We start from the raw sequence: 12,817 nt of genomic DNA, 5'->3' as shown, positions 1-12,817 counted from the left end.
AACACTAAGAGGCTACATGCTCACTTGTCCCAGCCTCCAGGTGTAGGCTGCCACCCGGGGCCCGGAGGAAGCATACTTCCAAAGACCTATGCAGGATCTGCTATAGCTGTCAGAGCCAGGTTGGTGAAACCCACCTGAGCTCTGCTAGTGACACAAAGTGTTGGTTCATGCACTAGTTCACAGCTCATGCTACTCTGCATGTTTATGTAATACCAACCAGCACTTGTTATGCACCAGACACTGAATAAAGTTCATAAATACGCTGGTAAAAGTAAGCTAGGTCCTACCGGAACTATCTCATATTTTAACTGCACAGACAGAATGGAAAGTAATGGAGTAAGACACAGCCAGAGCAGAAGTACAAGCACACTGTTATGGCAGGAGAGGGCAGTTGGGGAGGGAAGCCTGGAAAAATCCTCATTGGGGGCTTAAAAACCAGTCAAGCTCACACCATCTGCAAAGCACTGAGTTCCAGGAATGCAAGAGAACAAAACGTCCCCACACTCTCTTCAAGCTCGTACTCTGGGAAGGAGACGGCATATTAAGATGGTGATGAGTGCTTTTGAAGAAAATCAAGTTGGGTGTGTAGGACCGGGCTGCTGTGGTGAGAGTGGCCATCTCCCACCTCTTTAGCAAGGTGACCTGAGGACAGTGTGAAAGAATGAGGATGCCAGCCCTGCAAGGACCTGAGTGGGAGAGCTCCACGTGAAGGGATTACAGCACAAAACAGAGGAAGAACGCCGCTGGGTTGAGGGGCTGGGAGAGTAAGATTTCAGGGGAGGGGACAGTGAGGAGCGGTACACGGGACTTGATACGTCAATGGCCAGTGCCAAGCGTCTAAGCTTCTACTCGGAATAATCTGGGAAGCTACCAAGGGACTCTCAGCAAGAAAGCAGATTGAGCTAATTAAAAGAAAGCTCTGGGCCGGGATGGGGTAGGGTGGTGAGTTGGCTCAGTGGGTAAGGGCACTTGGTGCCAATCCTGATGACCCACGTGGTAGAACGACAGAACTGACTCCAACAAACTGTCCTCTGCCTTCCACACATGCACCATAGTATCACACACGTGCACACCCCGGCAAAACAAATGAATGAAAGAACTTTTAAGATTTCCCCAGGTGTTGACGCAAGCTGGGAGGCAACTACAACAGGCACGGGGCAGTTCTGGCCTCAGGGGAAGCAGCAGAGGCAGGAAGCGAGTCAAGTGATGCTTTACACGTGGGACTTCCCAGGACCCTCACAGAATGTGCAGCTTTTCCGTAAGGGCACTTGTCTTAGGGTGACTAGGTGGTGAGCAGACAGTGTGGGAGGAGGGTGCTGGCAGGCACAAAGCAGGAAAGAGAAGAAGCAGAGCAGGGGTGGAGTACAGCAAGGTGCCCTCCGACACTGTTGACCGTCAGCCGTATTAGGGGAGGGGTAAGATACCGGACATAGAGGTAGTCTGGGTCTAATTGTCAATAGCCTTGTAAGTGGTGAGTGGGCATGCCAAGCTTGAACTTCACCTTGGAAACGAAACTCGGCAGAACAAGCAAAGCAAGGAGGGGCATCCTGAACACGTCTAAAAGGCACAGTTCTGGTGGCACTGGAGGACATGTATCAGGACAATACTGAAATGCCACAGACGGGAGATGAACATGGGCTTCAACGATACCAGCAAAGGCAAGAATCTAAGACATTCTGGGCAAGTAAAACCGCCAGGACCTAATGGCTGACCAGGGGACAGGAGCAGTAGGTAGCAGTTGAGGATAGTAAGACCCCTAACGTGAAGAACAGGATAAGGGGGCCCACTAGAGGAAAAAATGGCCTGTGCTCAAGAGCATGGATCCTTAATAAAATGTAAGTCAGGCCTTGTGATGGGTGAGCACTGAGCCTCTTCCCACCTCTTAAGGAAAGTTCCCCACAGCTGTCGACATCTGTCTCGGCGCTCACTCTACATTTTCCAGCTTCGGGCGCCTCCACTTCCAAACACATCTCAGAGCCATTGCTGTTCCTTAGACCCAGGACTTCCCACCTGAACTTCTCACACAGATCCTTTCTATACCTCCCACACTATCCATCCATCCCTCAAGGGAGCTCAAGAAAGAAAGCGGTCTTCTGTCAATTTTCACAACTTTATCTTTAATTCCTAAAACACTGCAGAGCCCCAGTGGGGAGGCTAAAGAGCATCCACTTAACTAATATGGATCATACTGAAGTGGGGTATTCAGGTAGACCCTTCTAGTACACAGTCAGGTCTGGCAGGGGTGGGGGAGGTTGGTCACAGGTAAGCAAGAATGAGAAGAATATGTGGCCACTGGAAAAGAAGCAAGTCACCTCAGAAAGACTAAGAGATATAGAGTGTAACCCAAAGCTTGCCACACAGCCAGGTAGTATAAGCCCTGGGCCTTATACTACCTGCCTGTAAATCTCAATAAGGCTTTAACCCTCTCTGAGCCTGTTTTGGTCTGCTCCAAAGTGAGCTTCACAGCAGGTGCCATGGAGACTATGGTGGTATTTAAATAAGCTAATACGTGCGATGCTCTGGGAACAGCATGGGTGCTGCCTGGCACATAAGGAAAGGGCATGGTAGAAGCGCCTAGGGATCCACCTACTTCCCAGGGAGCACTCTGTGAACTGGGGAAGAGTAGTCTTCTGACTGTGGCACTGATCATTTCCTGGTGACCCAAAGCAAGCTAAACAGAAGTTCCCTTTGCTGTTCAGCTTCCAGCTGTTGACACTGCTGTTTTCTGGTTCTTTATTTCTCCAGGTGTTTTGAACTAGAACATGGCACAGAGAGAAGGAGGAAGCCCAGCTTCAGAGTTGATCAATTTGAGCCTGGTCTTCAGTTCTGATGCCTAGACAGGAACTAATCACTATGATAAGACTTGCCCTGGGTACCTCAAATTTGAGGGAGACAGTTGCTGACTCCTGTGAGAAATGAACAAGGCTGGTGTGGCAACTGAATGTGACAGCATTCACAAAACAGTACAGTGCCTGGCACAGGCTACGAGACAAGCAACATGCCACGTGGCAGGTGCATGACATCAAAATTTTACAAGCCTCTGTCGGGGCCCAATGTCAGACCCGAACCATTCACTCCTGTCACTTATAAATATTTTCAATTACAGTGAATGGATAAAGAAAACATTGTATATATACACACTGGAATACTACGTAATCATAAAAAGAGAAAATCCTGTTGCTTGCAGCAACATGAACAGAACTAGAGAATGCAGTAAGACAAACAACACAGGACTTCACTGAATCCTGTAGAACAGAACCGAACACAAGTCTTCAGAGATGGGAAAGAGCATGGAGCAGGGACAGAAATAAGTCAGGAGACACACAAAGACTAGGGAGGATGTCAGGAGAGAAGAAAAGCAGCCTCAAGAGCAGAAGGGTCACCACGGGCACATATACCGGAAGACCACAGTGGACCAACTCATTTACACAATTCATATTTGCTAATAATTACACACATTTTTAGTTTATCTCTAAAGAGAATAAGTTCCCTCCAACTGTTTGTTTTTGTCGCTGTTCTGTTTCTAATTTTATCAGGTTTTGTTTGCTGAAGTCCCAGCTCTAACTCTGGGCTCAGTCATTCCTGCCAGCTCAACCACCCAGGTAGCTGGGTCTGTAAGTGTGTAGCACAGCACAGCCTGTAAAACACAGTTTTAGAGAAGCACGAAGGCTTATCAGCAGACAGAGTTAACATGATTAGATACTGGTAACGGATTCGTAATAGAGTGGGTCTTAGGAAATTAAGGAGCCTGGAGGGGTCATCTGTGTGCACCTGGGTTTCTTCTGTGTGGGCTGTAACCGTTCCCATTTAGTTCTCCATGTTTTTGCACAACACGAAAGTGGAAGCGGCTGGAAACTCCATTGAGACAGCTGAGTACCAGGAGGTAGATGTCAACGGGAATATCAACAGCACCTCAAAGCTGACTGCTTCTGCTTACTTTAAAAGGGCCTTTTTAAAATTACTTTTTCTTCAGTGTAAAACTAATACATGTATGCTGTAGATAATTTGGCGAACTAGGTAAGCTATAATGAGGACAACCTACCACTACTGGATATGATATTTCTGTAATCATTCCTCTATATCAAGATGCCACCTGAGGAGGTGTGTATGCGGGTAAAATCAAAATGCAAAGCACACTGGATTCATTATATAACTGACTTTTAAGAGTAACACAGCATCATGACCCACACCTGTGATTGTAGCCCTAAGGAGCCTGAGTCAGAAGGATTTTGAATTCAAAACCAGCATGAGGAGGATGGATTGATGTCAGCTGTCAGTAGCATTTGGTGCTCATTCTGAGGAGCTCAGTCCCTACACTGGGCAACTCACAACCACCTGTAACTATGATCCTCCCGCTTCTGGTCTCCATGGGCCTCTGCACACATCTGTACAGACACATATACATACACATGAATAAATAATCTGTTTTAAAAACAGCCTGAGCTATATAGCAAGACCCTGTCTCAAAAATAAATAAGTGCTGATATATTCACCATTCAATCATTCACTCAAGCAAACTAAGCACGTAATGGGCTCCAGGCACTGAAAAATGTGCAGAAGAGAAGAGAAAGAAGCATGTTTAAAAACAAAATCATTTCAGGGCTGGCTGGGCTATCTTCCAGTTGGTACAGCATTTGCCTGGCATGTGTCAGACTCTGCACTCAGCCCCTCAGCATCACATCGAAAACAAAACAACAACAACAACAACAAACTCACACTATTAGAAATGGGTGAGAAGACAGAAATCAAGGACAGAGGGAGCAGAGACCAGCTTCTGGGCTTGGAAGGTGTCAGAAAACTTCACAGGTGTTCTGCAAGGACGGAGCACACAGACAGAGGGAGCAGAGAGCGAGAAGGCACCACATGGGAAGCTGCAAAGCTCCTCTAAGGAGGTGCAAACATCCAGCAGGGTAACTCGCAAAGGAGTGGGGAGTCAAGGATAGTTCACTGGGGCTAGCCTGACTGCAGGGGCAGACAGGGCAGAGGAGGAAACCATAGACCTGCGAGAGCTGATGAGTAAAAGGCAGTGAGGAGCTGAAGATGAGGTCTTAGGAAGGAGAGTGGCCTAGAAACCAGATTCCAGGTAGGCAAATGCCTTCCACTCCCCTTCCTTAATTGTCGAGGTTATTATGGACAAGCAGGAGCTACCAAGGGTGACATGACTCTATTCCCATACTTCAAACATATGTCCTGATAGGAAAAAAATAGGTGAAATTTCACCAAATTTTGCTTGTCTAACACACCTATCCCTTCTTATTTGGAGCCAGAAGTTTGTTTTTCTTTTGGGACGTCATCCATCTTAACTCCCAAACACTCACCCATACAGACTTGAGTGGGAATGCTCCCAATGAACCCAAGTCCAGAGAGGCACATGAACTGGGTCGAGCAAACACAGTGACCCATCAGGCTAACTCAATCACTGCCTGGGGCATCTGGTGGGACCAGAGGGAAAGAAATCACCAGCCCCTTCTACAATCTCAGATGCTGAAGACCACACATCCCTAGATCTGTCTAAGTCCCTCCAGGCTATCAGGTTAGGGCCAACTCAGCATGAACTCAAAACACAGGAATGTCAAACCAAGAAACCCAGGAAAAGAATGGGCAGGGACAGTTTTTGAGAGGCTGGGTACAGAAACATGCTTTTAGATTTCTAAGTGATGCCAATAAATCCCCTTTCCCATTCTATTTGAGTGATTTTCAATTTTTTCTTGTCATATGTAAGATGCAGAGTCCCAGTACTGCTATTCAATGGGATAGGCAGGCAGGACAGCACACTTACGAGGTACAGCCTCACACAGCGCCGTGACAATGTGGCAAAAGCTTCACAAAGGAGCTAATGTTTAAAAGAACTCTTAAAGGGTCAGCCACCCAGCAACAGGATGAGAGGACAAGGTTATACTCTATGCAGGACAGAAAGAAAGAAGGAAAAGTCAACGTGAGCAGAGAGGTGCACAGGGAAGAAGGACCATGGACGCTGGGGAGGAGCAAACGGTGTGCTATGTCTAGACAGAGTCCACAGAGAAAACAGACTTGAGGGAAGGCAGGCGTGGACTCGGCAGGCTCTGCACAGCCTGGGATCAGGCCTCTGAGTGCACCTAAGCAACTTCATGATCAAAAGTGGAGGCAACAAATTGATAAAAATACTAAAACAGCTTACCTGCTGATAGAACTCATCATCTTTGGGGGTCAGGTAAGGAAGCCAAGTGTCTTCAAGCTCCTCGAGGAGCCTCAGTTTCTGGTTAAAAATAATAATTACATATTACTGAATATAAAATGACTTCAAATATAGGACAATATATTATTTTCTAATAAAACACACAAAAATCTTAATGAACTTGAGTGTATAAACTTTTAAAGATATAAGGGCCAATTATAAAATATACCAACTAAGTCATATGCACTTTAAATTATAAGGTGTATGAAGCACTCTTTCAGAACTAACTCTGCTCACTGTCACATTTCACAGACAATGTCATTCACTCCTCTTGCATCTTTGCTATCAGGACCCAGGCGACCCATGACTCAGTCATTAGTCTTCCTGAAAAAGTCTTCCGGTCTGTACAGCCTGAGACCCTGTTAAGCTCTCTGTGATACCAAGCCTGGAATACCAATAAAGCATAACCATCTCCTCTCTGAACAGTGGGGGAGCTGGTATGCTTAGCCCCCCTGGAAACACTTATTTGAATGTGTCCACTTACAGTCATGCTCGTTTTTTAGATTTAGTTTCTTTTATGTATGTATATCCACCACATGCTTGTCCAGTGCCTGTAAAGGTCAGAAAAGGGTGTCTGACCTCCAGGGACTGGAGTTGCAGATGGTTGTAAGCTGCTGTGAGGGTGCTGGGAACTGAACCCATGTCTTCTGGAAGGAAAACAAGCACTCATAACTACAGAGCCGTTTCTCCAGCCCCAAATAGTGCCTGCTTTTTTTTTTTTTTTTTTTTTGGTTTTCGAGACAGGGTTTCTCTGTGTAGCTTTGCGCGCCTTTCCTGGAACTCACTCTGTAGTCCAGGCTGGCCTCGAACTCACAGAGATCCGCCTGCCTCTGCCTCCCAAGTGCTGGGAAAATAGTGCCCTTTTAAAAGTAATCTCTCATCTCTAAACCATCACCACAAATTTATGGTAAGCCTCTTTGCTTTCTTATCCAGTTTTATGAAGCACCTTTTTGTAAGTATCCATCCAGCATTGTCTAAGGTTGTTTTAGAAAACTCAGTCTTCTTCAGACAGCACTGACTATTATTAGGACAGGTAACTGCAATGGGGAGATTTACAGTACGTCACCTTATATCCAGACATCTACACAGCCAGAGTCTGCATGTAGCATATACACAGCATATATGAGTATAACGCAGAGATAGAGAGAGAGACAGAGATTCATATTAATAAGCTGGAAAAATAGCAGAGAGAAGTAGTTTTCAAATAAAATTGGGAATTTCAAAGTGCATCACCAGGGCCATTGTTAGGCATCAACAATACGGGAACAGGAAGGTGTGCCGTTGCTCTGGACCAGTTGGGTCCTACCCAAGAGAGTATGGTTTAGCATACCCAAACTCGGTTTTATTCCCTGCAACTCCAGAAGTCACTGATTTTATACAGTGCACCACTCACCCAACCAGACATGGCAGCCCAGAGTTTTATCCCCCTGCACCCCAGGAAAGCAGCCTTCACTCACAAACCTATCAAAACAAGAGAAGTTCAGAGCAAACATCCCTTTGTGACCCAAAATTCCTAGAATTTTTGCATTGTAATTCAAAATAAATAACACAAAGGGAATCAAAATCTAACTAGTATACACCCAAGAAACAAAACAGTATGTTAGTTACATTTGCACATGATTCTACTTATCTAAACAGGTTTCCATTTTCATGGTATTTTCTTACCCATGATGGTGAATGACTTCCTAATTAAGGTGTGATCAGTGACCACTAAGAAAGACCTATAACAGTAGCATAGCACAAATCATTTAATTTACTAGTTGGGTAGCTTTATCTGCTCTCAGCAGTAGCCACTCTTACAGTTACAAAAAGAACTGATGAAATTTTCATGAATAATTCTCAGACTTATGTACACTATCACAACCTTAACCAAAACCCTACATTTCAATTTCAGTTGAAGCTCAGGAAAGTCTGCATTCCCTTGCGATCCTTTTACTAGTCTTAAGGCTTTTTATAAACACAAAGCACTACAATATTTATAAATGCCACCAAAAAAATTAAACACTGAATAATTCAGAAGTTCCACCTTAAAATACCACCTTAAAAATCTCTCCATGAGAGTCTATCACTCAAGCTAATCCATGTATAAGGTATATATTTCCACGAGAAATTCCATACTCTGTCTAAGACAGGCTAAAGACCAGGAGATCTGCCTCACATGCCAGCAAGTATCAACAGAGGGTGGAACTATTTATAATGAATGCTTTGAGTAAATTATTGTGAAAACAAACATTTCTCAGCTCAGCTGAGGTGCAGACCAGCAGACATGTGTAAGGCTAACGACACCTAAAAGGCTGGACCAAAGGATAAAATCCTTCCTGAACGCTCCTACTATGGAGCAAACACAGCATCAATGGCCTTCCTCCGTAGGAGTTCAAAACATTCTGCTTCCGTTGTTTTCGACACTGTAAGCCACCTACTGACCAGACTGTCTACCAACTATTTAAACACATTACCTATTGACTCCTAACATGGCATCTGATACAAAACCACCAACCCAGGCTTCAGGGCCTGCGTTAGGAACTACATCTTCCTGTCCGTGCGCAATGAAGCATTTCTTGGGGAAGATCACCGACAAACACACTGCCGAGGAGGGAAACCAGCATGGGAGTTCCTCAGTGTTGCTGGAGATGTGTTTGTGGAAATGGAGTCTGGCCTTGTCTGCTGGGCGGGGCCCACATTCAGCTGGCAGGAATGGACTTTAGAGCTGTCTGGCTGACTCGGAGGAGATGGAGACATAGGAGAGGAACACAGATGGCCCCAAGGAGATGGGGAAGTGGGAGAGGAGAGGTCACTGATCATTTTCTCGTCCCTCTGTTAATCTATCAGGTTTTACCATAATCTCTGACTCCTGATCACCTTTCTATTAATAAAACAATGAAAAAGCCATTATACTTCTGTGCCTAATACAAGCCAGTCACCATAGCACATGAAAACATGTGGGCTGGAGGCTGAGAGTCCCACACTGGGTCAGCTCCGGCCAGCAGCAGTGCCTCAGTCAGCCCACACAGCTGGCCCTGTAGCACACTGCTCTGCTTACAAGTTTCTTGGCTGTCACACTTGTGACAGATATATCAAGCTACTAACAAATGCCTGGTAGCCAGAAAGGTCTCAGAGCCTGGCTCCCCCACTGACAGGAGGGTCACAGAGAAGTCCTCCCCTAGCCATCCCGGGCCGGCTAAGGCCCACTTCCACAGCTCCTCAAGGAAAGGGGCACACAGCAACTGACATTAAAAAAAGCCTGCAACTTAGAATTAACGTTGAGGTTGCACGTCAGAAACTGTCGGCATACACTTCCACTTTGCTGGGAAAGCTGAGGGGTCTGAGCTCACAGATCTGCCAAAGACATGGCTTGAGAGTCTTGCAGAAATCACCCAAAAGAACTTAACTGGTTTGTAAGTCATGGCACAGAGTGTGTCGTATGCACACAAATGGAGTCTGTCTTCTGTCCACACCTCCCTTCAAGCCCATTAGACAATGCTGCTGACAAGTTTTAGCTGTCATCTGTTTTTCATTCTCCAGGTACTAGTTTGGTTGTTTTGTGTGTGTATTTTTGTTGTTGTTTGTTTGTTTGTTTGTTTGACAGTGTGGCAGGCTAACTTGGAACTTGCTATGTGTCCAGGTTAGCCTCAAATTCAAGGTATCTTCCTGCCTCAGCCTCCCAAGTGCTGGGATTAGAGGTATACTTCATTATACCCAGCATTCCCTGTCATAGTTTTTAAATTGTACGTAATATTTTAGGCTGGTCAATAAAAATGTAATTTTATTAAAATTAATGAACATCCACTGTAAGAAATACAATGTCTTGCGAGGATGAAGCAAGTCGGAAAGTGACCTGGCTTTTAAGCAAGGTTTGAATGAGTAGGAAGATGCCTCTCAAAAAGCAGGAAGCAGCTGAGCCAAGGAAGCGAAGGCAATACATTTTCTATACCACAGTCCTAAAGAAAAGGAAACACCTCAACATTTAAATGAGCCGGCTTCCCACCCCCATTCTCAATGAAAATGCAGCACCATACAAAGAAACAGGACAAGCAGATGTGACAGCATGAACTCTGTAACTTCCAAGGTGTACATATTCCTCAGTCAGTCTCTCTCAACCTTGGTTTTCTTATCTGCAATGCGGCTATGAAGAAGTAAAAATCAGCCATGTGTATTAGTAAATACAGCAACTTATGAATTATGTAGATTACAGGCAAGTGGGAATCAGGTGGGGGGGGGTGTTCTAGATAACAGAGCATGAGCTTAGGAGTCAAACTCTGAGTTCCCAGGCAAGTCCCCCAATTGAGATATAGCTGGGGCTCAGCTCCCTGTAGGACATAAAGGAAGCAACACACACAGACAGGTAAGAGCAGCGCTTGGCACATAACAAGCCCTCAGTGCACTTGGCAGCCACACAGTCTTATTATCTGTGTCTGGAAAAGTCGCATTTAATAGTTATAAAGACCAACAGTGGAATCAATGTGAATCCACCTAATTACACTTGAGAACTATCAATTCTATCAACTGAACTTTAGAATCAATCCTACTAGAGAACTCCAGATACTAATTTGCCTGGACAAAATACAGGAGAAATTCATAAACACTTTTCCACAAAAGTTTATATATGTGTGCACATGTCTGTGTGTCACAGCTCAGCTAGCTGTGAAGTAACAGTCACCTAAGGTTTATATGTGTGTGTGCACATGTCTGTGTGTCACAGCATAACTGGCTATGCTGTAATGATCACTTGAGGTTTATATGTGTGTGTGTGCACATATACATGTGTCACACCTTAACTAAATGTGCTGTAATGGTCATCTAAGGTTAGCACAAGGAAACTGCAACGTCTTAGAATACAGGAAGAAAGAAAAGTCCACAAAAAGCTGTGAGGTGACCAGCAAGGGGTCACATACTGAGACTACTCTCACTTCCCAAGAATTACACACCGCATGCCACACCCTCCCAAGGCAAGAAAAATTATGCCTTGCAAAACCTTTTTAATTTTTAATATAAGGGATCAAATAAAATACAATACTTTTAATTTTTAGTTAAAATTAAACCTACTTTTCAACTTGTAAAACTAAAGCTGTCCCTGAACCTCAGTACCTCGCTGCTCTAATAGCTCTAGATTTTAAACAGGCACAAAAGAAAATCCTTGTGCTTCACAAAACACCGAGAAGAACACTCAAAAGGTTTTTCCATGGGACAATTAACCCTCAAATACATGCCGCTCCCTTCTTCATGACGAGGCTCAAGAGCAAGGCCTTCCAAGGACCAAACTGATGCAAGAGTCCTCAGTGACTCAATGGAGAAGAGAAATACTTGAAAAAACACCAAAAACATGATCCAGGAGTCACGTGCTAAAATTCAGCTTATGGTCCAGTCCAAAGCAATGGGGTGCCACATGGAGAGATGGCCAAAGTCAGACGCCACAATGGTTACCACAGACCCAAGCCAGTTGCAGAACAGCTGGTGTGGAGGCAGAGTGAGCAGACACATATTAAGAGTGATTGGAACTAGAATTTGTAAATCCAGAAAGTCGGGGGAGACTGGGCAGGTGAGAAACAAAATACAGTAGTCAAGCTCTGGAAAGGAAAACCCAGCGTCTCAGCACTCAAAGGGAGTGGGAAGAGGAGGAGGAACCTGTAGATGCAGAAGGAAACACACATGCAGGCAAGAAGAAAGTCGGCAGCCCCACAGAGGACACAAATAACACACACACATCTCAAACGGCAGCAGAGAAGAGAGAGAATGGGCAAGGGATAAAATAGTGACCAAAAATTCCCAAATTTGATAACAACTAAACGTCCACAGATACAAGCTGTTTGAGAACTTCAAGCAAACACACACACACACACACACACACACACACACACACACACACAAGGGACCTTTTAAAAATGTATTTCAAAACCACATTACTTAAAAACAGTAAAATAAAGAAATAAATGTAAAAGCAGGAAGAGAAAAAGAAAAAGACATATTTATATAAGAAAAAACCATAAGGTTAGTACTAACTGGGGAAACATGACAGTCAGAAGGGAAGAGAGAGGAGGGGGAGGGCAGGGGAGGGGAGGGCAGGGGAGGGGAGGGGAGGGAAGAGAAAAAGAAAGGTTAGGTGGGAGGGAGAGGGAGAAGGAGAGAGAGGGAGAGAGAAGGAGAGAGAGGGAGAGAGAAGGAGACAGACGACAACATGAACTACCAACCAGAATCCACATGAAGAGCTGAAAGTACAGCCATGGTACCAACACGGCAATAGAGGACTGGCCCTTACAAGTTAAATCCTGATCAAAGACATCTGACTATTTAAAGTAAAAATAATGGTGATCTGTGGGGTCGATAACACACAGAGAATTAAAATACAGGACAGGAGTACAAAGGCCCACAGGCAGATGCATGCATATTCTTGTAGGAATCTCATATGGAAGAGCAAAGTGCTACTCCAAGAGACCTTACTAGGATGAAGGTGGACATCAGAGATGCTAGAGCAACCACAAGTATGAGGACAGAGGGGTAGGCGACACTGTGACAAGATCTCAAAAGTCCCTAGAGGAAAAGGAGAGGAGGAGGGAGACAAGGAAGAAAGGAAGCAGGGAGGGAGGGAGGAGGGGGAGGAGGAAGGAA

The 12,817-nt window shown here is 45.0% G+C and overlaps 1 protein-coding gene across 1 annotated transcript in view; it reads right to left on the bottom strand.

The window, feature by feature from the left end:
* Window positions 1-12,817, bottom strand: part of Fto (FTO alpha-ketoglutarate dependent dioxygenase) — a 362,312-nt gene that overhangs the window by 263,075 nt on the left and 86,420 nt on the right. Inside the window, exon 2 of the mRNA XM_036187370.1 lies at window positions 6,158-6,235. Within this exon, the coding sequence (XP_036043263.1) occupies window positions 6,158-6,235 (78 nt within the window). The remainder of the gene's footprint in view (window positions 1-6,157; window positions 6,236-12,817) is intronic.

Source organism: Onychomys torridus, chromosome 5, assembly GCF_903995425.1.
Source record: "Onychomys torridus chromosome 5, mOncTor1.1, whole genome shotgun sequence".
NCBI lineage: Eukaryota > Metazoa > Chordata > Mammalia > Rodentia > Cricetidae > Onychomys > Onychomys torridus.
Note: the sequence above shows the minus strand (reverse complement) of the source record. Positions and strands in the feature narration are given on the sequence as shown.